The 24,062-nt window shown below is 41.5% G+C and overlaps 1 protein-coding gene across 1 annotated transcript in view; it reads left to right on the forward strand.

The window, feature by feature from the left end:
* The window catches only part of hcn4 (hyperpolarization activated cyclic nucleotide-gated potassium channel 4), a 534,013-nt gene that overhangs the window by 209,496 nt on the left and 300,455 nt on the right, over positions 1-24,062 (forward strand). The window contains exon 3 of the mRNA XM_072282967.1: positions 2,219-2,380. Within this exon, the coding sequence (XP_072139068.1) occupies positions 2,219-2,380 (162 nt within the window). The remainder of the gene's footprint in view (positions 1-2,218; positions 2,381-24,062) is intronic.

Below are 24,062 nucleotides of genomic sequence, written 5' to 3' on the forward strand. Positions count from 1 at the left end.
TACACTCCCTCCATATACATGTGTAGGTGTGAGAGATTCTTAAGGCCACTGTTGTATTTGCTTCCATCACTCTGTGGCAATCTGTTTCATGTGCCCACCGGTCTCTGTGTAAAACATCTGCCTCATGCACCTAACCCCTCTCGCACCTTAAAAGCATGTTCTCTAGAAGTTGCTATTTCTACCCCAGAAGAAAATTTTTGACCATCTATCCTATTTATGCCTCTCATAATTTTATAAAACTTCTATCAGGTACCTCCTCAGCCTCTGACACTCCACAGAAAACGATCCAAGCAGTAAGGCTGATTAACACCTCATCTCTATCTCTAACCTCTCCATATAGTTCATATCTGATAATCCAGGCTACATCAGAGTGTTGTGAGTGGACCTTTTCTAATATTCTACCTCCTCCCCGTGACTCTTTTTTCCTTAGTACCTCCCCCCAAATATCCTGCAATCCTCACGAGTGTACATTATCCTGGGGTGGTGGCGGGGTGGGGTGTCACAGAGAAAGGACAAAATGTAGTAAAATGGAACCAATATATCAACTTTGAAAGTTCTTCCACCCTTTACTGCTTAACATGATCCAGGAGTTCCTGTGAGCTCTTGTACTACCTTTGTGAAAGAGTAAGCACACAGTGAATACGTAGTATTTCAGGTCATAGACATAGTACATTAAGGGACATTAAAGGCCCTTTGGTTCATGATGTTGTGCTGACCTTTTTAACCCACTCCAAGATCAATCGAACCCTTCCCTCCCATGTAGATCTCCATTTTCCTTTCACCCATGTAACTATCTATGTAAGTGTTTCTTAAGTGTCCCAAATGTATCTGCCTTTACAACCACACTCAACACTACATTCCACACATTTACTATTCTCTGTGCAAGGTCCTACCTATGTATCACCCCTGTACTTCCCCCCAATCTCCTTAAATTTATGTCCTCTCTTATTAGCTGTTGCCACTCTGCAAAAAGACGCTGGCTATCCACTCTATTCATGCTTCTTATTATCTGATACACCTCTATCAAGTGACCTCTCATCCCCCTTCATTGCCAAGAAAAAGACATTAGTGCACTTAACCTTTCCACATTAGGCATGCTGTCTAATCCAGGCAGCATCTTGGTAAATCTCCTCTCTAACCCCTCCGAAGCTATCATGTCCTTCCTATATTGAGGTGACCAGAACTGAACATCATAATCCAAGTGGGGTCTAACCAGAGTTTTACAGAGCTTTAACATTACCTCACATGCTAGACTATTCAGAGTATGTTATTGACAAACAGGGTGCAAGTCCTCCTTGGTCTCAAACATCGATTTATGAACATCCCACATACACAAGCAAGCATTTAGAAGACTGATGCAGTGGCTGGGGGTGAATTTTCTGGCTGCTCCAGGGCTGCAGGAATCTTCTGCTGGTGGGAATAGGGTATTTCTATGTGTCCTCTCCCCCCACAGCCACCCTACCACTCAAGCCGGAATAGCTGAAGGGTGGGTTGATCCGAGCAGAGCCGAGTGTGCTCAGCAGCCTCACTCACTCACTCAGCGAGTCAGCGAGACAAGCCGGTGGCCACTCTTCCCGCGTCTGCTCGCTCTCCCCATCACCACTCTTTCGGCAATCTTCCCCCATTGACTGCTATTGTTAACTTCTGAAATGTCAACAGTTTGAATCACAAACAGTTCTCGGGAAATACCCCATTCCCATCCCGGTGCCTTTTATGACCTGGGCACTGCCTGTAATATGAGCGCCCTCTTCCTGACTTTTATTTAGCAGAAGAGACCATGTGCTATACACATTATGGTCCCTACTGATAATGCTCAGGTTAAGCTAACTAGGTGAGCTGGTCTTCTACGGTGAGTCAATACTGGAGTCTCTGGAAGTGAACGAAAGCTCTCGGAATAGTATGGCATCTGTCACGCCATGACAGAATCACTGAAGCACATCGGTGGGTGATGCACAAAGGAACGTTAGTGACAGCACTTGAGGATTTGAATCTACCTTTGAAATTCTTTCACCTTTGAGCTCTAAAGGTCACTCTGTCGTCTGATTCTAGTGTGCTAAGTAGTACTGAACAGAGCTGGACAACAGAATTTAGAAAGAGGAGAACGTTAGCTTGCTTACTGCTTGAAGTTACTTGCTTCTGCAAATGCATTGATCTTAGAATTGAAGAAGGCCTATCTAAAATGAAGCTAATGAACTATGCTGTTATTTTTGATTGGTAGATCTTCCACATGACTTATGACCTGGCAAGCGCAGTGGTGCGAATCGTGAACTTGATTGGGATGATGCTCTTGTTATGCCATTGGGATGGTTGCCTGCAATTCCTGGTGCCCATGTTGCAAGATTTCCCAGCAGAATGCTGGGTGTCTCTCAACCATATGGTGGTAAGTAGCTCTCAGTGTTCACACAGATGCTATACAGATCTTAGCGGATCATGATCAGACTTATTGATGCTCCAGCGGCTGTTGTATTACTATCTCTACTGATTGACAGTGAGCCGATCTCCATATAAACATGTAAAGGTGAAGAGTTTTGGAACTAAAACATTAAATTTGTTTCTTCTTCCACAGATGTTGCCTGACCTACTGAGTATTTATACAACTGTCTACTTTTCTGATTTTCAGCAGTTCTTTTCATACACACGTTTTCCATTCTTCTGCTTGTGGCCCTAACAACAAGTTCAAAGTTCAAAGTAAATTTATTATCAAAGTATGTATACGTCACCATGTACTACCCTGAGATACATTTTCTTGCAGGCATCCATAATGGAACAAAGAAACATAATAGAGTCAATGAAAAACCTCATACAATGACTGACAAATGAACAAAATGTAAAAGATAAACTATGCAAATACAAAAACTCTAATAATAACAACAAATAAGTAAATAAATAATACTGAGAACAATATTGCAGAGTCCTTGAAAGTGAGTCCATAGATTAGGGGTTCTCAGTCTGGGGTACATGGCATACAAAAAGCATTGGGAACCCCTGCCATAGGTTATGTTCAGTGATAAGTTATGCTGATATACGCGTTACCTGCAATGGATCAAATTTGGGTGTGTCTCTTTGTCTTTCACTGTCTTTGAAATGAAATAGTTGTCAAAATGAGATTATATCAGGTTGTTTAAGTTTAGAATATAAAATGGAGAAAGCCATCTGTTGAGGGAAATGCAATGTCTTCACACTGATACCATTAATTGAGCAGACATTTTGATATTAACCAAAGCCTCTGATAACAATCTTGTGACATGGTTGGCTGCTCCAGAATTCTTCTTATGTTTTTTTAGTGTTGCTTTCCATGATCCTGATAAGAACAGACATAAAATGAAGCAGATAATGGCACTGACAGGCTGCCATTTTACACTTACCTTCAATGGATTAACTGGTCACTTCTCATGACACTCAATTAATCCTTCATGGCTTCAGCCTTGTCTAAACATTAGATACATTTTCAGTGCTTTTGAGTATTGGACAATACTAAGTGGATATGCTGTAGAAATGCCTCATAAGTTCAATAATGCATATGGCTGATGTGCATTTCATTTACTCTCAGATGAGGAAGACTTGCTTTTTGCATTCCCTTTGTCTAATAAGAGGTATTGAGAAAATACTAAGTCAAAGTCACATTTAAGTATACGTATGCACAGGTGCAATGAAAAACTTAATTGCAGCAGTATCACACACAAAATACTGGAGGAATTAAGCTGGTCTGACAACATCTTTGGGGGGAAATAAACACTTGACATTTCAGGGTGAAACCCTTCAGCAATACTGATGAACGATCTTGGTCCAAAACGTCAACTGTTTATTTCACTCCATAGGTACTGCCTGAGCTGTGAGTTCCCTGAGCATTTTATGTGTGTTGCTCAAGATTTCCAGCATCTTCAGAATCTCTTGTATCTCTGATCTGCAGCAGCATCACAGGCAAATAACATCATATAAGTAGCATTCGCAAGAAAGACATATGTTAAACATAAAGTCTATGCAATTTTTACAAGAAAATACAATTAAAACAAAAAATCTATTTTAGTGTATAGTTCAAAGTAAATTTATTTTTTATCAAAATACGTATACGTCACTGTATGCTGCCCTGAGATTCATTTGCTTGCAGGCATTCAGGGTAGAACAAAGAAATACAATAAAATCAATGATAAACTACTCACTAAGACTGACAACAACCAATGTGCAAAAATTGTGCAAGTACAGAAAAAAAGATAATAATAATAATAAAGAAATGGAATTGTACTTTCAACAGGGAAACAACCTCTTAGTCCATTGCACTAAGTCTATAAAGCAACCATTTATATTAACCTGAATGAATTACCCTACCTTCATATTAACTTGCCAGAGGTTCTACACCTATACTTGCCCACACACTAGAGCAGTGTTTCACAACCTTTTTTATGTCAATGAGCCTTACCATTAACTGACCCCAGGTTGAGTACCCTTGCTGTAAAGCAACTTGCAGCCAACTTTCCGACCAAACTGCACTTCATTGTGGTGTGGGAGGAAAGCAGAGGCATCCAGATGAACACTCATATAGTCACAGGCAGCACGGGGTGTGGGGTGGGGGGTGGTGGTCTGGCCTGAATATGTTTCACTGGATCGGTGAGACAGCAGCTCTGCTAGCTACAGCACTGTGTGCCTTTTGTTCAAGTTCAAGTTTGTCAATCAACCGTACACAACTATACCTCTAAATGAAACCACGTTCCTCTGCGTCCAATGTGCAAAACACAGTTCATATGTTGCATACAGCATATAAAATAATATTAACTCAGTAACATTACCAGATAAGTTAAAATTTTGAAGATGTACAAGTTGACATAAGGTGCATAGACAACATATAATTAAATATATGGCCGGATAATGGTGCTAGTGCTATCATAAATAATGTGTACTGCCTTGTAGCAGGGTGTTCAAATATGGTGGCAGAATATAGCATTAATGGTAAGAGTCTTGGCAGTGTGGAGCATCAGAGGGATCTTCGGGTCCGAGTCCATAGGACACTCAAAGCTGCTACGCAGTTTGACTCTTTGGTTAAGATGGCATACGGTGCATTGGCCTTCATCAATCGTGGGATTGAGTTTAAGAGCCGAGGGGTAATGTTGCAGTTATATAGGACTCTGGTCAGACTCCACTTGGAGTACTGTGCTCAATTCTGGTCGCCTCACTACAGGAAGGATGTGGAAACCATAGAAAGGGTGCAGAGGAGATTTACAAGGATGTCGCCTGGATTGGGGAGCATGCCTTATGAGAATAGGTTAACTGAACTCGGCCTTTTCTCCTTGGAGCGACGGAGGATGAGAAGTGACCTGATAGAAGTGTACAAGGTAATGAGAGGCATTGATCGTGTGGATAGTCAGAGGCTCTTCCACAGGGCTGAAATTGCTAGCACGAGAGGGCATAGTTTTAAGGTGCTTGGAAGTAAGTACAGAGGAGATGTCAGGGGTAAGTTTTTTATGCAGAGAGTGGTGAGTGTGTGGAATGGGCTGCCGGCGGCGGCGGTGGAGGCGGAAATGATAGGGTCTTTTAAGAGACTCCTGGATGGCTACATGGAGCGTAGAAAAATAGAGGGCTATGGGTAAAGCCTAAGTAGTTCTAAGGTAAGGACATGTCTGGCACAGCTTTGTGGGCTGAAGGGCCTGTATTGTGCTGTATGTTTTCTATGTTTCTATGTCTCTATGTTCAGAAGTCCCACAGACTGGGGAAGAAGATTTTGCTCAGTTTGACAGACCTTGTTCTTGTACTACTGCAGTATCTTCGACTGATAGGAAGAGGTTAAAGAGACTGTCAGATGAATGGCAGAGATCCTTAAAAATGTCGAGGACTCTGTGAACACAGAATTCTGGTACATGTCATGGATGGGGGGAGAGAGACCCCAATGATTTTGTCAGCGGTCCTCATAATCCATTGCAGGGTCTTGCCGTTAGATAATATAGGAACATAAGGCAAGCTCAAATTATGTCATTAGGCAGAAAGATTCCCTTTAAACCACTTTAAAAAGAAATGTCTCATTGTGAAAGTTATTGCATTAGATTATGAGGACACGCAATCCTCTTTTATTGTCATTTAGTAATGCATGCATTAAGAAATGATACAATGTTCCTCCAGTGTGATATCACAGAAACACAAGACAAACCAAGACCGAAAAACTGACAAAAGCCACGTAGTTATAACATATAGTTACAACAGTAAAAAGCAATACCGTAATTTAATAAAGAACAGACCATGGGCATGGTAAAAAAAAAAGTCTCAAAGTCTCTCGAAAGTCCCATCATCTCACGCAGATGGTACAAGGAAGAAAAACTCTCCCTGCCATGAACCTTCAGTGCCGCAAACTTGCCGATGCAGCACCCTGGAAGCACCCGACCACAGCCGACTCTTGAGTCCGTCTGAAAGCTTCGAGCCTCCGATCAGCCCTCCGACACGGAGCACCGAGCACCATCTCTGCCGAGCGCTTTGACCTTGGCCCCGGCCACCAAGCAATAGGCAAAGCCGAGGATTTGGGGCCTTCCCCTCCGGAGATTCTGGATCGCACAGTAGCAGCGGCAGCGAAGCACACATTTCAGGAGTTTCTCCAGATGATCCTCCGTGCTTCTCATGTCTGTCTCCATCAAATCAGGATTGTGCACGGTACTTACTTAACAAATACAGATATCATTCCGGAGCGGCTGCGCACGCTGCATCACGCCGCCATCTTCTCCTCTGCTCCATTTACATGAAGGTTGAGAACATAGCGAAAAAGTTAGAATGTGGAGACATGAAGTTGGACCTGTTTCTGTGCTGTTTATCTCAGTGAATCTATTTAATATTTAATAATGCTATGGAGCCTCGATAGGTTGGTCATGATGAAGTGGGATACGATTTGGACTCCAGAGTTCTTGTCATGTTAGTGTTTGATTAATGGAGTGAAAACAGGGATAGATTCATCAAAAATTACATGCTCTTGACCTACCATACATCCAGGCTTTGTACCTGGAAAGACCAACATATTTTGATGGTGGCATCCCTGCCAAGTTTCCTGACATGTCACACAGTGTTCAGATTTGGGCATGTATCAATGTTCCTGGATTCATTGCCGTTCAGCTCTGCAATTCCATCATGGTTGATTCAAGATTCAAGATTTTTTAATGTCATTTCCAGATCACAACCATAAAGGAGAATGAAATATTGTTACTTCAGATCCAGTGCAGCATTAAAAAAACACAAAACAGAAATAACACAATAATAATTTAAATAGCACAACAAATACAAAAGAATGCTTCTATACATAAGTTGATTGTATGTCCATAAAGTGATGTTAGCACAGGAGTGTCTGTCCATAAAGTGACTGACAGGAAATAATAAAATAGTGGTAGTTAGTGGAAATGGAGGGGTGGGTTAGTGGGTGGAGATGTTGATCAGCCTTACTGATCGGGGAAGGTAATTGTTTTTAAGTCTGGTGTAGATGCTATCTGGCATGGATGCTATGTAGCCTCGTCCCTGACGGGAGTAAGACAAACAGTCCCTGAGCAGGGTGGGTGGGATCGTTCATGATGTTACTGGCCCTTTTCTGGCACCTTTCTGTAGAAATGTCCTTGATAGAGAGTAGTTGGTGCTGCTGATGCATTGGACAGTTTTGACGACCTGTTGTAGACACTTCTCATCTTCTGCAGTGCAGGTTCTATACCACGCAAGGGCACAGCTTGTTAGGAATCTCTCTGCTACGTAACTGTAGAACGACATGAGTATAGATGTGCATAGTCCAGCTCTCTGCAGCCTCCTCAGAAAGTAGAGGCGTTGGTGAGCTTTCCTGACTGTGTAGGATGTGTGGGATATATTGATCTCATGTCTTAATCTTGGTCTTGGGTGTTGCCCTAGTGGAGTTTGCATGTCTTCCTTATTGTTATGCAAGCTTTCTCCAGGTGCTCAGGATTCCTCCCACACTTCAAGATGTGAAGTTGGGTTTGTTAATTGTGCAAATTGTCCCTAGTGTATTGACTTCCAGTTAAGATGATGATAGTTTAAGTCGCTAAAACTATTGCTCCGCTCCATTTCTCTTTTATTTTACTTCTTACTCTTCCTCCTGCTATTGAATCTGCTGGCTGTACAATGAGTGTACCTAAGCCTACTAAATCGGCAAAAAAAGGACATTCCATCGGGAGCCACCTTGAATGAAATTGTGTCGCTGTTAGAACAAACCCGACAGGATATGTTTTCCCAATTTAGTTCGCTGGAATTGAAACTGGATAAACTTAACTCCACACTGGAGAATCACGCTCAACATTTATCACATGTTGAAGTTACGGAGAAGTTAGATCGTTGTTGTAAAGAGCTGGAAAAAGTTTGCTATACCCTAAAGCAGCACAATAGCAAGTTCATTCTTAAAGTTATGAATCTTGAAAGCAGGAGTAGACACAAAAATCTTCGAATTCTCGGTTTGCCGGGGTCTATTGAAAGTGGATCTCCTGCCGAATTTTTCGCAAACTTCCTATGTGAGATTTTTGGAAGTGAAATACTTTCTAGTCCTCCAGAGATCGATTGAGCGCATCGCATCTTTACATCTCGCCCAGTGGACGGCCAGAGAACACGTCCAGTGATAATTCGCCTCCAGTATTACCAAATCAATGATTTACTAATTAAAGAAGCTCGCCGACGTAAAACGCTTCAATATAAAGGTCAAGCTATCCGTTTATACTTTATACTTTATTGTCGCCAAACAATTGATACTAGAACGTACAATCATCACAGCGATATTTGATTCTGCGCTTCCCGCTCCCTGGATTACAAGTCGATAGTAAATATTAAAAATTTAAATTATAATTCATAAATAGAAAATAGAAAAATGGAAAGTAAGGTAGTGAAAAAAAAAACGAGAGGCAGTTCCGGATATTTGGAGGGTATGGCCCAGATCCGGGTCAGGATCCGTTCAGCAGTCTTATCACAGTTGGAAAGAAGCTGTTCCCAAATCTTGCCGTACGAGTCTTCAAGCTCCTGAACCTTCTCCCGGAGGGAAGAGGGACGAAAAGTGTGTTGGCTGGGTGGGTCGTGTCCTTGATTATTCTGGCAGCACTGCTCCAACAGCGTGCGGTGTAAAGTGAGTCCAAGGACAGAAGATTGGTTTGTGTGATGTGCTGCGCCGTGTTCATGATCTTCTGCAGCTTCTTTCGGTCTTGGACAGGACAACTTCCATACCAGGTTGTGATGCACCCTAGAAGAATGCTTTCTACGGTGCATCTATAAAAATTAGTGAGGGTTTCAGGGGACAGGCCAAATTTCTTTAGTTTTCTCAGGCAGTAAATGCGCTGGTGGGCCTTCTTGGCAGTGGACTCTGCTTGGTTGAACCAAGTCAGGTCATTTGTGATATTGACCCTAAGGAACTTAAAGCTTTTGACTTGTTCCACTTGCGCACCACCGATGTAAATTGGGTCGTGCGGTCTGCTACTCCTTGTGAAGTCAACAACCAATTCCTTCATCTTGCTGAGGTTGAGGGATAGGTTATTGTCTTTGCACCATGCCACCAGGTTCTTAATTTCCTCTCTGTACTCAAACTCATCATTACCTGAGATACGGCCTACAATTGTTGTGTCATTAGTTAACTTATATATTGAGTTTGATGGAAACTTGGCTACACAATCATGGGTGTACAGTGAGTACAGCAGGGGGCTGAGTACACAGCCTTGTGGGGCACCAGTGCTCAGAGTGATTGTAGAGGAGAGCCCGTCCCCTATTTTTACAGCCTGGGTCCTGGCTGTGAGGAAGTTGAAGATCCAGCTGCAGATCTGAGTGCTAAGGCCCAGGTTCCGGAGCTCAGGAATCAGTTTACTTGGAATGATGGTATTAAAGGCAGAGCTCAGCGTATGCGTCTTTACTGTCCAGGTGTTCTAAAGAGGAATGTAGGAATGTAGGGCCAGAGAGATGGCATCTGCCATTGACCTGTTGCTCTAGGCAAATTGCAAGGCATCGAGGTTGACCGGTAGGCTGTGGTTGATGTGTGCCATAACCAATTGCTTGAAGCACTTCATAGCAATTGATGTCAGAGCCACAGGTTGATAGTCATTCAGGCATGCCACCTTGCTCTTCTTCGGCACTGGGATTATTGTTGCCTTCTTAAAGCACAAGGGGATCTTAGACTGATGCAAGGAGCAGTTGAAGATGTCAGTAAACACTCCAGCTATCTGACTTGCACAGGCCCAGAGAACCCGGAGAACCCTTAATTTCCTCTCTGTACTCAAACTCATCATTACCCGAGATACAGCCTACAATTGTTGTGTCATCAGCAAACTTATATATTGAGTTCGATGGAAACTTGGCTGCACAATCATGGGTGTACAGTTTAGTAGAGGACTATGCACCCAAGTTATGAGTCAACGTGCTGAATACAGAGGAGTAATGAAAGTTTTTTACAATCGTGGACTTCATCCTAGTGTATTGAATTGTGGGATCTGGGAGGAACTGAGGAGACTGCAGGTAGAAGATAAAATGGGATTAATGTAGGATTAATGTAGATGGATGGTTGGTAGTCTACACAGATTCAGTGGGCCAAAAAGCCCGTTTCTGTGCTATAGAGCACTTTGAATTGAACTCTTGAAATTATTTCAGTGTCTTTCAGTAAGTGGAGCTGAAGAGAGTGAGGGAGAGTGGTTTAAGAGTTCGTCACTCTTTTGCTGCAATCTCCTTAATGCATAATTGGGCCAGATTGCATTGGGTCCATCCTGTACCTTACAGTTCCTCATCACTCCCTAATTGATCTCGTGCCCTCTGCATCTGCATGACCAAGAACCTTAACATCACACAGCATGGAACAGGAGCACTCCGTACACAGTTGCTAGTCCCTGGAGCAGCGCAAGATGAGGTCACAGACACAAACCAGTTTGATGTCAGCCAACTACTCTCAAAGACCCTGACTCTGGTGACTGGAACTATTTGAAAACATTTGAAAAAAAATAATATATGTTTATAAAAAATACTGCTCATCAATTCATTATAAACGGGGCTTATTCTGGTTGGCTACTGGTGAATGGTGGTGACAACAGGGTTCGGTATAGGGTTCGCTTCTTTTTACGTTATGTCAATGATTTGGATGATGGAATTGATGGCTTGGTGACCACATTTGCAGATGATACAAAGATAGGTGCAGGAGCTACAAGTGTTGAGGAAGTAGGGAGTCTGAAGATGGCTTAGACAGATTAGTAGAACGGGAAAATAAGTGGTAGATGGAATATAGTGTAGGGAAGTGTATGGGCATGCACTTAGGTAGAAGGAATAATGGGGAGAAAATTCAAAAATCAGAGGTGCAAAGAGACTTGGGAAGCCTTGTGCAGGATTCCCTAAAGGTTAACTCGTAGTTTGAGTCAGTGGTAATGAAAGAATTCATTTCGAGAGGACTAGAGAATATTAGAAAGGAATTATAAGGCATTGGTCAGACTGCATTTGAAGTATTGTGAGCATCTTTGACCCCCTTATCTAAGAAAAGAGGTGCTGGCATTGAAAGTTTAGAGAAGGTTCATGACAATGATTCCAATGATTCCAGTAAAGAAATGGTTAATGTGTGAGGAGCATTTGATGGCTATGGGTCTGTACTCACTGGAGTTTAGAAGAATGAGGGGGGACCTCATGTGAAATCTATTGAATATTGAAAAGCCAAGATAAAGTGAATGAGGAGAGGATGACTCCAGGACTAGAGGGCACAGCCTCAGAATAGAGTGACATTCATTTCGAACAGAGATGAGAAGGAATAGATTTCTTTAGCCAGAAGGTGGTGAATCTGTGGAATTCATTGCTATGGATGGTTGTGGAGGCCAAGTGATTGAGTATATCTAAAGCAGAGTTTGATAGTTTCTTCGCTTGTTAAGGCATCGAAGGTTACAGGTCAAAGGCAGGAGAATAGTGTAGAGAGGGACAATAAATCAGCGATGATGGAATGGCAGAGCAGACTCAATGGGCCGAGTGGCCTAATTCAGCTCTTATGTCTTATGGTCTTATAAACGTACATTGAGATAAATACAAATGCAGAATATCCCTGGGCTCCCAAGAGTGCAGCAAGAATCAAATGCACTGTGATTGACATCCATGGTATGTGTGTGAATGTGCTTGTATATGCATGAATATACGCATCAGAAAATCCTGATTCCTGTGCATATGGAGAAACTCATTGAGGAATAGCATGGACAGAGAGAAGGAATAGATGAAACAAAGATCCTTAAACGATCACAGAGGTGCTGCCAAGGGAAATCACTGTTGAAGCTTCACTGGATGTAACAAAATAGCTCACCCAAAAATTCCTTGTATTCACATTAGAATCAGAATCAGTTTACTATCATCAGCATGTGTCGGAAATTTATTAACTTAGCAGCAGCAGTTCAATGCAATATATAATATGCAAGAGAAAAAAATAAATCAATTACGGTATATGTATATTGAATAGATTAAAAATCATGCAAAAACAGAAATAACAGAAATTTAAAAAGTGAGATAGTGTTCATGGGTTCAATGTCCATTTAGGAATCAGATGGCCGAGGGGAAGAAGCTGTTCCTGAATCGTTGAGATAATCAGTTATTTTTTATTGTTGCACATTAGGGTTTTAACCTGGAGTGAATGGAGAGTGAACATGCTATATTTTTTTTGTGGAAATAAATGATCATAGGATAATTATCCTTTCAAAATAACTTACCTTATTGAAAGGGCAAGGAACAGAAATAACCCATTTTGCCCTTGAAACCTTTCATAATGATTTGATCTACCTCTACATTCAGCCCTTTCTCCATATCCCTGAAGCTCTGGTTAGTAAAAAATCAATCAATCCCATTTTACCATCTACAGCACCACACAAGGCGCACAATTATGACACAGGCAAATGTGGAAGATTTAGCGCTCCAAAATATTACAGAGAATACTTCTTCATGACAGAGTATAAATTCAATGTATTGTATTTGGACTCTCACTGTCAAATTAGACCATAAATGTGAAGGGAAATATGTAATCTTTGCGGAGGAAACCTGTCCAAAAGCAGTTTACACAGAAGTGACAAACGTTAAAATGGAAAATGATAATTAATACCATAAGGAACTTGACAGGGTGCTGGCTTTATAGAAAATTTATGACCTCTTGATTCATTTGGCACCATGGGTTGAATGTTAAAGCAAAAAATAGATTTGGCGTTGAGCCGAAAAGTGGCTTAAATAAATCAACACACTTGCAAAGTCTCCTTACAGAAAAGAACTGCCTCAGTGTGATTTTCACAGGAGGATACATAGCTGCCAGTGGGATCTATAGGAGGGGTCAGGAGGTGGCAGCAGATCCCAAAAAGCTCTGGATATATTTTACTCAATAAATTATATTGTGGTTTTCACCCTCTTTTGGTGTGGTGAACGTGTGCAATGACAACGAACCATTCCTGGGAGCATTTGATGGCTCTGAGCCCGTACTTGATGAAGTTCAAAAGGATGAGGGGGAATTTCATTGAAGCCTACAAAATACCGGAAAGGCTTGGATGGAGTGAACGTGGGGTGGATGTTTTCTTTAGTAGGAGAGTCTAGGATTCGAGGGCATTACCTCAGAATAAAGGAACATCCCTTTAAAACTGAGACGAGGCACAATTTCTTCAGCCAGGGGGTGGTGAATCTGTGAAATTCGTTGTCACGGAGTGCTGTGGAGGCCATATTATTGGATGTATTTAAGGTAAGAGTTGATAGATTGTTGAGTGGTAGGGTGGTTAAAGGTTATGAGGAGAAGATGGGAGAATGAGGTTGAAAAGAAAATCAGTCATGATTGATTGGCAGAGCAGACTCAATGGGCTGATTGGCCTAATTCTGCTCCTATAACATATCCTATATTGTCTTCTGAAGAAATCCTGAAACTGGGCAAATATACTGTAAGTGGGCCACTCTGGGATTTGCATGCAGGTTTGTGAGCTAAAATGGGATCTGTATGGTTCCCATTAGGAGGTTTATGCTGCCATCTATTTATCAGTGGGAAATGAGTCAGTGCTCGAAGAATCCTTCCAGTGGCAGCCATAGTACAGCAGCAGACACCACTCTCACAGAGGTGAGGGGAGAAGTGGGGGGCACAGCATTCTTTACAGTGTGGGGCAATTCCCTCCCCCCACCAGCATCCTCACTAACCAACCACTGACCTGACTGAATCCAGAGGCAGGGGTATCCTCAAAGCATCTTGCAGTGTGGGACCGTCATTACGGATGTTCACAAGTAGTTAATTAGAAAATGATACTGTAATCAATGTTTAGGACTAGTTTATAATAACAATATTATTTGATAATTGTTAGGATGGATTTAGTGGGTTGAAGGGCCTGTTTCTATACTGTATAATGCTATGACTCTAGGGTATCTTTTTTGTTGGATTTCACAAAGACTTATCACAGGTATGGCTACCAGCATCCTTTCTGAGGACAGCTGGCACTCAACTCACAGCAGTGGCTGATACAACACTTCATCAAAAGTCATAAACAAATAATCCACAGCATACGCACATCACATTATGAGGGTAGACCAACCCTTGTACTACAGGGAGCATCACTGATCAATCTATCACAAGGCTGACCAAAGGACACTGTGGTTAGAAGATGCTGTGTGCAGGACATCAGCTTGACAATAAGGACCCTTTCTTTGCTGTCCCCCAGGTGATATGGTCATTGCATTTTCTCTGAGTGAAGAGAAAAGATTGGTGATTTCTCTGAAGTCTCCAGTTTCTGAAGGAAACACCTGCCAGCTTGTGAGAACAGGAAACTACACCATGCATAACAAAGAAATCTGCATGTGGATCTGACTTCTATGCAAATATCTCTTGCCTTGGAAACCCACCGGGCCTATTTAACATTTTCAAATGAGAGCTCATCACGGCTTCCTTACGACTGTCTCCCCCCTCTCCCCAAATTCACTATATCAACCATTGGTTGAATAATCTCACAAAGCTCTTCAACATCCTTGGCAACAATCTTCTTGACATCTTCCTCTGTGACAAACTGTGTCCATTGATTCATTTTGGGTGACAGTGATTAAATCTATTTACCTCATGGACTAAACTGATTAAATGGAGGGTACTTCGAATGAGCTAGGGCTTTTCTCTTTGGAGCGAAGGAGAATGAGAGGTGACTTGATAGAGGTGTACAAAATGATAAGAAGCATAGATCAAGTGAATAGCCAGAGACTATTTCCTAGAGGTGAAATTGCTAATACAAGAGGGGGTGGGGGCCTTAAAGTATTGGGAGGAAAGTATGGGGGATGTCGGAGGTAGGTTTTCTACACAGATAGTGTTAGGTGAATGGAACATACTGCCAGGAGTGGTGTAGAGGCAGATGCATCAGGGACATTTAAGTTTCTCTTAGATAGGCATATGAATGAAAGAAAAATAGAGGGCTATGTGGGAGGGAAGGGCTAGATTGATCTTGGAGTTGGTTAAAGGGTCAGCACAACATTGTAGACTGAAGGGCCTGTACTGTGCTCCACTGTTCGCTGTTAAACAGTTAACAAACCAAATCAGATGTGCTCTGCCTAATTCCCACTCCAGTTGTTTGGCCACCAGGCTGGTTCCACATGCTAAAGTAGTTTTGGAAGCCACTCAGGTTGCTGATTATAGTTGTGGAAAGTTAAAATGTCAAATCAGATAGCAGGAAAACAGATCTTTTAACTCAACGATTTCCTGCCATCAAATATCTATCTACACTAGGCCCCACTTTTTAAAAAAATTTTGAGCAATACAGTATGGAACGAGTCTGACTCGTCCACGTCCACCAAGTTGACCATCTGAGCTAGTCCCATTGGACTGTGTTTGGCCCATATCCAAACCTTTCCTTTCCATGTAACTGTCTAAATGCCTTTTAAATGTTGTAATTCATACAGAAACAATCCCTTCAGCCTGATTCATCCATACCAGCCGAGCTATTTCTAATTGCCTGCATTTGGCCCATAACCCACCAAACATTTCCAGTTCATGTACTGTAACCGTTGAAGTATCTTTTAAATGTAATCCTTCTCACCTTTCCACATCACTGGCAGTTCATTCATGTAAGGAACCTTTCCACCCTCTGTGAGGAAAAGTTGCCCCTCATGTCCCTTTTAAGTCATTCCCCACTCAACTAAAACCTAGGCCCTCTAGTTTTGGATCCCCCACCCTGGTGACAAAAAAATAACTTGTTACTATTCACCTTGTCTATGGCTCTCATGATATGATAAATCTCTATGAGGTCACCTCTCAGCCTCCTGCGTTCCAGGGAAAGAAGTTCCAGCCTCCCCTTATAACTCAATCCATCCAGTACCAGTGACATCCTTGCGTCTGCAAATCCAAAGCATGTCATTGGCTGTGAGATGATCAGCAGTGTTAAGGGTGTGATATAAATACAAGTCTCTCCAAAGAATTTCAGTAGATTAAAGACAGGAGATTATGGGGAATCTCTATAGATGAGGTCTGTCTTGAATGATTATGAATTTTTACACTGTTAAAAACAAGTATTGTTAAAACTTAAATCTCTACACATGTTGGATCCACGCAGAAAATACATAAGAGAAAAAAATAGATGAGACTCATGGTGCAAGTTTTAGAAGTTCTGTAACAAACATTCGTTAAAAAAAGCCCACTTTATTCCTTTTATTAAAAGAACAAATTGATTGTTCCTTTAACATAATTCACAGCATTGTTCCTCTGCAGAGAAAAGAATGGCTTTGTTCAATTGTGAAGATTTTGTTTGCTCAACAAAGACTTGTTAAGTACTGATTTCTACTGGGACCATTGCCATTTTATTTGTGTCATCTAGTGTTTAAATCTACAAAGTGTTGGCAAGCGTGTCTGGGAAAGTCTTCATCAAGGCATCGACAGAAGTATTGGTTTCTCAATTTGTGGTGTTTAAATAAACTTGGAACAATGTCTTCTTCAGTGCACGTTTACATTTGGATTTCATTAGAATTTCTCCCACTCTGCCGGCTGACTTTGGTGGAGATCTGGAAGAAACAAAAAAGGATTTCTGTCAAAACTAAAGGGCCAATGTTACTGGAGAAACCCCATAGAAATTCCTGATGTTTGTCTTTGATTTCATTCTCAGCTTAGGTTTCATAATGCAAAGGCTAACGGCCCAATGTAGAATTGAAAAAAATGTATCCCAGAAGTAGCCGTGTCTCAGGCACAACTATAATACTGGCATGTACCTGAAAACATAAAAACTGCACAAGTATGTCTGTTTCATAAACAGCGGCACAAATCCAAACCAGCCAATTAACATCCCATCAATCTACTCTCAAACACTAGCAAAGTGATAGAAAATGTTGTCAGCAGGGAAACCAAGCAGCAGATGTTTACCATAGCTTACTTATATCCAGTTTAGTTTTTACCCCTACCACTTGGCTGCAGACATTATCATTAGGTCTAAATACAGGTCGGCAAGCTGAATTCCAACTTGAGGTAAGAAGTATTGGACTTTAACCAAAGGCTATCTTTGATTGAATTTGAGATTCCCGTAAAACACAAGCCAAATTGAAAACATTCTACAAATTGGACTCAAAATTGGACATGGGAGGTCAGTCATCTGATCTGGGGACACAGATCTATAATTCCTTCAAAGTGGCATCACAGGTAGATAGGATCGTAAAGAGTGCTTTTGACACACTGTCCTTCATAAATCAAAGTACTGAGTACAGGAGTTGGGATGTTATGTTGAAATTATATAAGACATTGGCGAGGCCTAATTTGGAATATTGTGAACATTTCTGGTCACCCACCTAGGAGAAAGGTATCAATAAAATGAAAAGAGTACTAAGAATATAAACAAGGATGTTGAGAACTTGAGCTGTAGAGAAAGGTTGAATAGGTTGGAAATTTATTCCCTGGAGCATAGGAAAATGAGAAGACATTTAATCAAGGTATATAAAATTATGATAGGTATAGATAGGGTAAATGGAAGCAGGATCCTTCCACTGAGGTTGGGTGAGACTAGAGCCAGAGGGCATGCATTAAAGCTGAAGGAATAACTGTTTAAGGGGAATATGGGGGAAAACTTCACCAGTTGGAGGAGTGGGACGTGAGAGTGTGGAACAAACTTCCAGCGAAAGTGGTTGATGTGGAGTCGATTGCAACATTTACAAGGTTTGGATCAGTACATGGATGGGAGATGTATGAATGGCTATGGTCCAGGTGCAGGTCGATGGGACTGGGCGTAGTAGTTCAGTGCGGAGTAAATGGGCTAAAATGCTGTTTCAGTAGAATAGTGACTTGGGTTTGATCATCTTCAACTACTTCGTCAATGGATTTCCTTCAGGTATTCACCGATAATTAGTCAACATTCAGTTTCACTTTTACTTCATCAAATACTCAGTGCAGAAAGACCTGAACAACTGAAGTACGAGCAGATGAGTGGCAAATGAAATTCACAGTGCACTCAAGACATTGATGGACTGCCTCATCCGGAGTTCATTCCGAGTTAGTTGGAGAACATCTAATTTGGTTTGCTAACAGTTTAGTCTGTGAGACAAATAAATTTAGTCATTGTTACCCAAGAAGGAGTCAATGGATACTGTTTCCTATAGAGGAAGATGTCAAGGGGACTGTTGCCAATGACATTAAAGAACCTTGTCAGATTATTCCTGAGCAGGACCTTTGGTAGGTGTGTGGAATTCACTTCCAGGGGAGGTCGTAAAGGCAAATACATTAGGGATATTTAAGAGACCCTTAGATAGGCCCATGGATGAAAGAAAAATGAGGGGCTATGTGGGAGGGAAGGGTTGGATTGATCTTAGAGTAGGTTATAAGGTTGGCACAACATCGTAGGCCATAAGGCCTGTACTGTGCCGTAATGTTCTATGTTATATGTTCATCCACCATCCTAAGCATTCACTTCCTTGGACACTGGTTCATTGTGACTGCAGTGTGTGACGCCTTAACAAAACCTCCTCAGCCACTAAGAAGGGCAAGTGTATGAAAACACAACCTCCTGAAGATTCAGTTCAAAGTTGTGCAATAGCTTGATTTAGAAATACATTACCAGTCCAGATCCCATTCACATTCAGATTTATTTATCACATGTACATTGAAACATAGAGTGAAATCTATCATTTGCATTGACAACCAACACAAGCTAGGGATGTGCTGGATGCAGTCCTTAAATGTCACTCCACATTCCAGCACCAATAATGCACGCCCACAATGCTTGGCAGAACAACACAGAACACAGCAAGCAGCAAATCAACAGCAACACCATCATTTTCCTTCATCACCATTGGGTCTAAACCCCAACATCACTGAAGAAACACCTTCACCAGAAGGTCAGAAGCTCCCCAATATCTTCACAAAACATAGAAAGGAAATAATCGTTTCAAAAACCTTTAAAAACTGACTTTTACTTATTACAACACAGAATGAAACTCTTGACTCCATTGGTCCATGCCAGTCCGAAGCAGGGTCCTCCATCAGTCCCCTTTCCCTCTCTTTATTTCTCTGTACCCCACATTTTATTCTCTCTCAATTTCCATTTTGATTCTTTTACCTCTTTCCGGCACTGATGGATGATTTACTGTGCTCAATTAACCCTCCATTTTTGCAACGTAGGAGGAAACTGAAACACACGTTGGCAACCCATTGAGTCACAGTTTGAAGAGATAAAATATTGGCTTCCCATTTGCAGCCTACCATAAAGGAGCTAAATTAACCCTCTGCTTCACATAACCCAAGGTTGGGTATTTTAATTCCCCATTACCTCTCCATTCACTAATCTCCCATGCCTCTTTTTCACCAAACCCTTGTTTATAACATTTTTGCCTTTTAACATTCTCATCTCATACCTCCTCCACCTCATCTAGTCCTATAATGCCTCCATATCACCCCTTCAACTTTCCTGTCTTGTGTAGCCCTGATATTATTTGCTTCACCAAGGCTCAAAGTTCAAGGATGCTCTCTGTAAACCTCTTCACTCTAAATCATTTACGAAACTTCAGAAAAGATACTCTTCAACCAAAGGATAAACATTTTCATTGCAGTTCAATAACAAATTTTGATTTTACCCTGTGAAGCAATTGAGGGAAACATTACCACACCATTTTGGTTTATGTTTTGACCAGCAAGCTCAAGGATTTTCAGAACATCATACAATTGCTTTTCACACCAGGCTTTCCTTCTGTAAAATCATTTCACAGATTAATTGGTAAACCTCAAAAGGGATCCAAATACTTTAGTATGCAGCATTCTACTGTACATCAAGAATTCACAAATAGTTTGAAGTCCTAAGTTCAAAGTAAAATTATTATCTAAATTCATATATGTCAACATAAACTTCTCTGAGATTCATTTTCTTGTAGGAATTCACAGTAGAACAAAGAAATACAATAGACTCAATGGAAAACTACACACAAACTAATACTGACAAGCAATCAATGTGCAAAAGAAGACAAACTATGCAAATAAAAATAATAGTAATAAATAAATAAATAATACCGAGATCATGATTTGTAGAGTCCTTGAAAGTTAGCTTATAGATTGTGGAATCAGTTCAGAGTTGAGAAGGGTGAAGTTATCCATGCTAGTTCAGGTTTTAACCAGTAAGTTCCAGCATTTTTAGACATCATACAACTGATTTTCATACCGGCCTTTTCATCTGTATAATCATTTCACAGAATAATTGGTAACCCCCACAAAGGGAACCAATGGATTTAGTATGCAGCATTCCACACCAAGGATTCAAGTATAACACAATTGAAACCATCCTCTCAATCTTGGGAAAAGATCAAGCGATGAGAAACCACCTGACTGTAGTCTTTGAAATGCAAATACATCAAATCACAGATAGAAATGTAGATCATCGAGTCTCAGTCAGTTCTGGAGGCTTCAATAGTTATGAATTTTGAAAGTCCATAGAATGCATCCTATATTAGTACAAATCGTGTTTACCCACTCATAGCTCAGCATGAAACTCTTGGCAAAATTCATTTAACTTTCTTTCACTTGCTTCTGGTGTCCCATATCTCATTCGCAGCCTCCTATTTACACTTCCATGACACATCTTTTGCTACTTGATCAGCAGCACCGCTAATTGTATGAGTCTTCTGCATATATCCTCATAAAGTCTGCCCCATTAATTCTCTCTACCCTTCCACCTCAACAAAACTTCTATATCTGCTGTAAAACGATCAGTTTGAAATGTTAATTCCAGAGGCATTGCCTGTTCTGCTGAGCATTTTCAACATTTTCTGTGTTTATTTCAGATGTCTGGCATCTGCGGTATTTTTGTTTCATTTGTTTATCACTTTTCATAGGCTGACATTGTGTTACAGCCAAGAAAATTCTTTTGAAGGCTAATTACGTTGGAATATAAAAACGTTGTGATATAGTGACCACATCAGCTATTTTATCATTGCCAGTGGAAGGGTTGGTATACATGACATCAGACAACCAAAACTCACATCACATTCAATTCCCTGTCTTGGGGAGTAATAAGAAGGCATACAGAGGAAAGGATCCAAGCATGTGCTCAAAACCTCCTGGGAATCTCTGCCCCATAACAGTTAAAAATGCTAAAGACGCAGTGGGATCGTATTGAGACCAAATTAGACCACAACATGGCTCTGTCTATGCAGAGGATGGAGCACCCAAATGTACTCACCCATTCAAGAGCCCAGCATGGCACTCTCTGTGTACAGTATATTCTGCATTCTGTTTGTTTTTAGGACCTCGATGTAATCAGGTATGCCATGACCTATCTTGCTGTCACACAAAACAAAAGCAGATGTGGGGTACAAGAAAATAAGGAGAGAAAAAGGGGACTGATGAGTTAATGAACTAACTAGTCTCCTTCTGTTGTACTGACTAAGAAAAAGGTAGTTCACTTTTTAATCATATTTGCATGAACAGGTTTGGGAAACAATTATTTCCCATCCGTGTTTTAGTGAAGCTGATGGGAAGCAAGATTTCCGAAATTACTCAAGACCTCCTGGTGAATGTGCTTTCACAGCGATGTTGGGATTTAAACCCAATGGTGAGGAGGACGTGGAAAATATTTCCAGATCAAGGCATTTTGCTGCTTGGAGGAGAATGCAAGAGGTTCCCACGTTGCCTTCATGAGCCACCTCTTGGGGGAAGGGATTACTCAGAACACTAAAGATCTTTTTGGAATACTACTGCATAATCTTTACTGGCCACCTAACAGAGCAGATTGACTTTGGTTTAACAATGCTGACAATGTATTGATGTCTCAGGTTAAATTATTGATAAGTAATTCAGTCTGAGCAGTGATTCTGCAGCTAGTGTCTCACCTCTGGACACCCAAAACTTCTCCATCATTTGCAAGGCACATTTCAGGAGCATCCTGAAATCACCCAGGCTCGCTGCCAGAACTGCATCTGCTCCTTTACCTTTCCCACCCACCTGGCTTCACTGATCACCTTCCAGCTTGTCCCCCTTCTCCTTCCCCCACCTTTTTATTGAGTCATCTCCCTCCCCCCAACTTCTTTTCCAGTCCTGATGAAAAGACTCGGCCTAAAACATCGACTGTTTTTTCATTACCATTGATACTGCCTATTGATATTGATGCTGAGTTCCTCCTTGTGTGTGTTGCTTTGGATTTCCAGCATCTGCAGAATTCCCTGTGTTTAGGTTTCTTTCTTGCCTGAGTGAATGCAACTCCAATAACCCTGAACTCAGCACCAACCAGGACAATTAAAAGCAAAGTGCTAGGAATTGTCAGTTGAGTAAGGAAACAAGACCAGTTTCTCTTTCTGCAGATGCTGCCTGACCTGCTGAGTATTTCCAGTTCTGCAGGATCTGCATTAAGTTTTGGTTTTCAGTTGACATCCAGCACAAAGCAACTACTTATTTCTTACACCATCCTCATTTCATTATTCAGTCAGACACAAGAGCAGAAGAGCTCCTACTGTGCTGGCTATGTTCTTTGTTTTAAGAGAATGCAAATGCTAGAACCTGGAGCAACGAACAATCTGTTGGAAGAACGTAGCAGGTCAAGCAGCATCTGTTGGGCAGAAGAAGGAATCATTGATGTTTCAGGTCAAAACCCTATATCAGTGCTGAGAGTGCAGAGAGGAGATAGGCAGTATAAATAGGAGAGGGATAATGGTGAGACAAGAGTCCAAAGTGATTGAAATACTGAGCAGGGCAGTTGTGCCAGGTAGGGAGGGGAAGGGTGGTGCAGAGTTGTGTGACAGTAGCAGGTAATGGAGGCAGACAAAGAATTAAAAAAAAGAGGGACCGATTGAATGAGGTGGAGGGGGGGAGGTTGGAGATAGCTGCTGGAGGGAGATAAGCAGGAACAGAGCTGGACTCTGTGGAACTAAAGGGATGAGTATGAGAACCATTAGGGGAAAGTTCAAAGGCAGGTGCAACCAGAATCAGATAGGGAGGCTCCAGCCTGTGGTCAAACTGATAGATGGAACTAGAAACAGGAGGAGAACGAATAATTGTGATGGGGGGCTGGAGAGGGAGGGTGGGAAGGGGGACAAAAAGGAAGACTGGAAGAGGATTGGAACAAATGGATGGGGCTGGGGAAAGAAGGGGCAAAACTGGAGGGGCGATTACCTAAAGGTGAAAACTTTTCACCACTCCTTTCAGCGATTCATGTCCATTCCCTCCATTATCAGGACACAGTGATGGCAGTGTGTACTGACAACAAAGTATCCTGCTTTTACTTATCCAGGGCCTGTATAAGCTCGTCCATTACACATCCTGCGTGTGTGACAGGTGATTTCAAATCACAAAAGCTGCAAATCCGAAACAATTAATACTGAAAATACTCATTAGGTCAGGCAGTCTTCGTGGAGAAAGAAAGACAGTTTATGTTTCATCAGATAAGGATGAAATAAAGATCAAATATTAGAAATGGATTGAATGATAGAGTAATACAGCATATAAGCAGTCCCTTCTCAACTCATCCATGCTAATCAAGCTGGTCCCATTTGCCCACATTTGGCCTGTATCCCTCTAAATGTTTCTTATCCATGTCCAAGTATGGTTTAAATATTGTTAATGCACCAACCTCAACACTTCCTCTGACAGCTCATTCCACATACTGATCACTCTCTGAGTGCAAAAGTTGCTTCTCAGGTTCCTATTAAATCTCTCCCCTGTCACGTTAAACCCATGC

Source organism: Mobula birostris, chromosome 18 (genome assembly GCF_030028105.1).
Source record: "Mobula birostris isolate sMobBir1 chromosome 18, sMobBir1.hap1, whole genome shotgun sequence".
Taxonomy (NCBI): Eukaryota; Metazoa; Chordata; class Chondrichthyes; order Myliobatiformes; family Myliobatidae; genus Mobula; species Mobula birostris.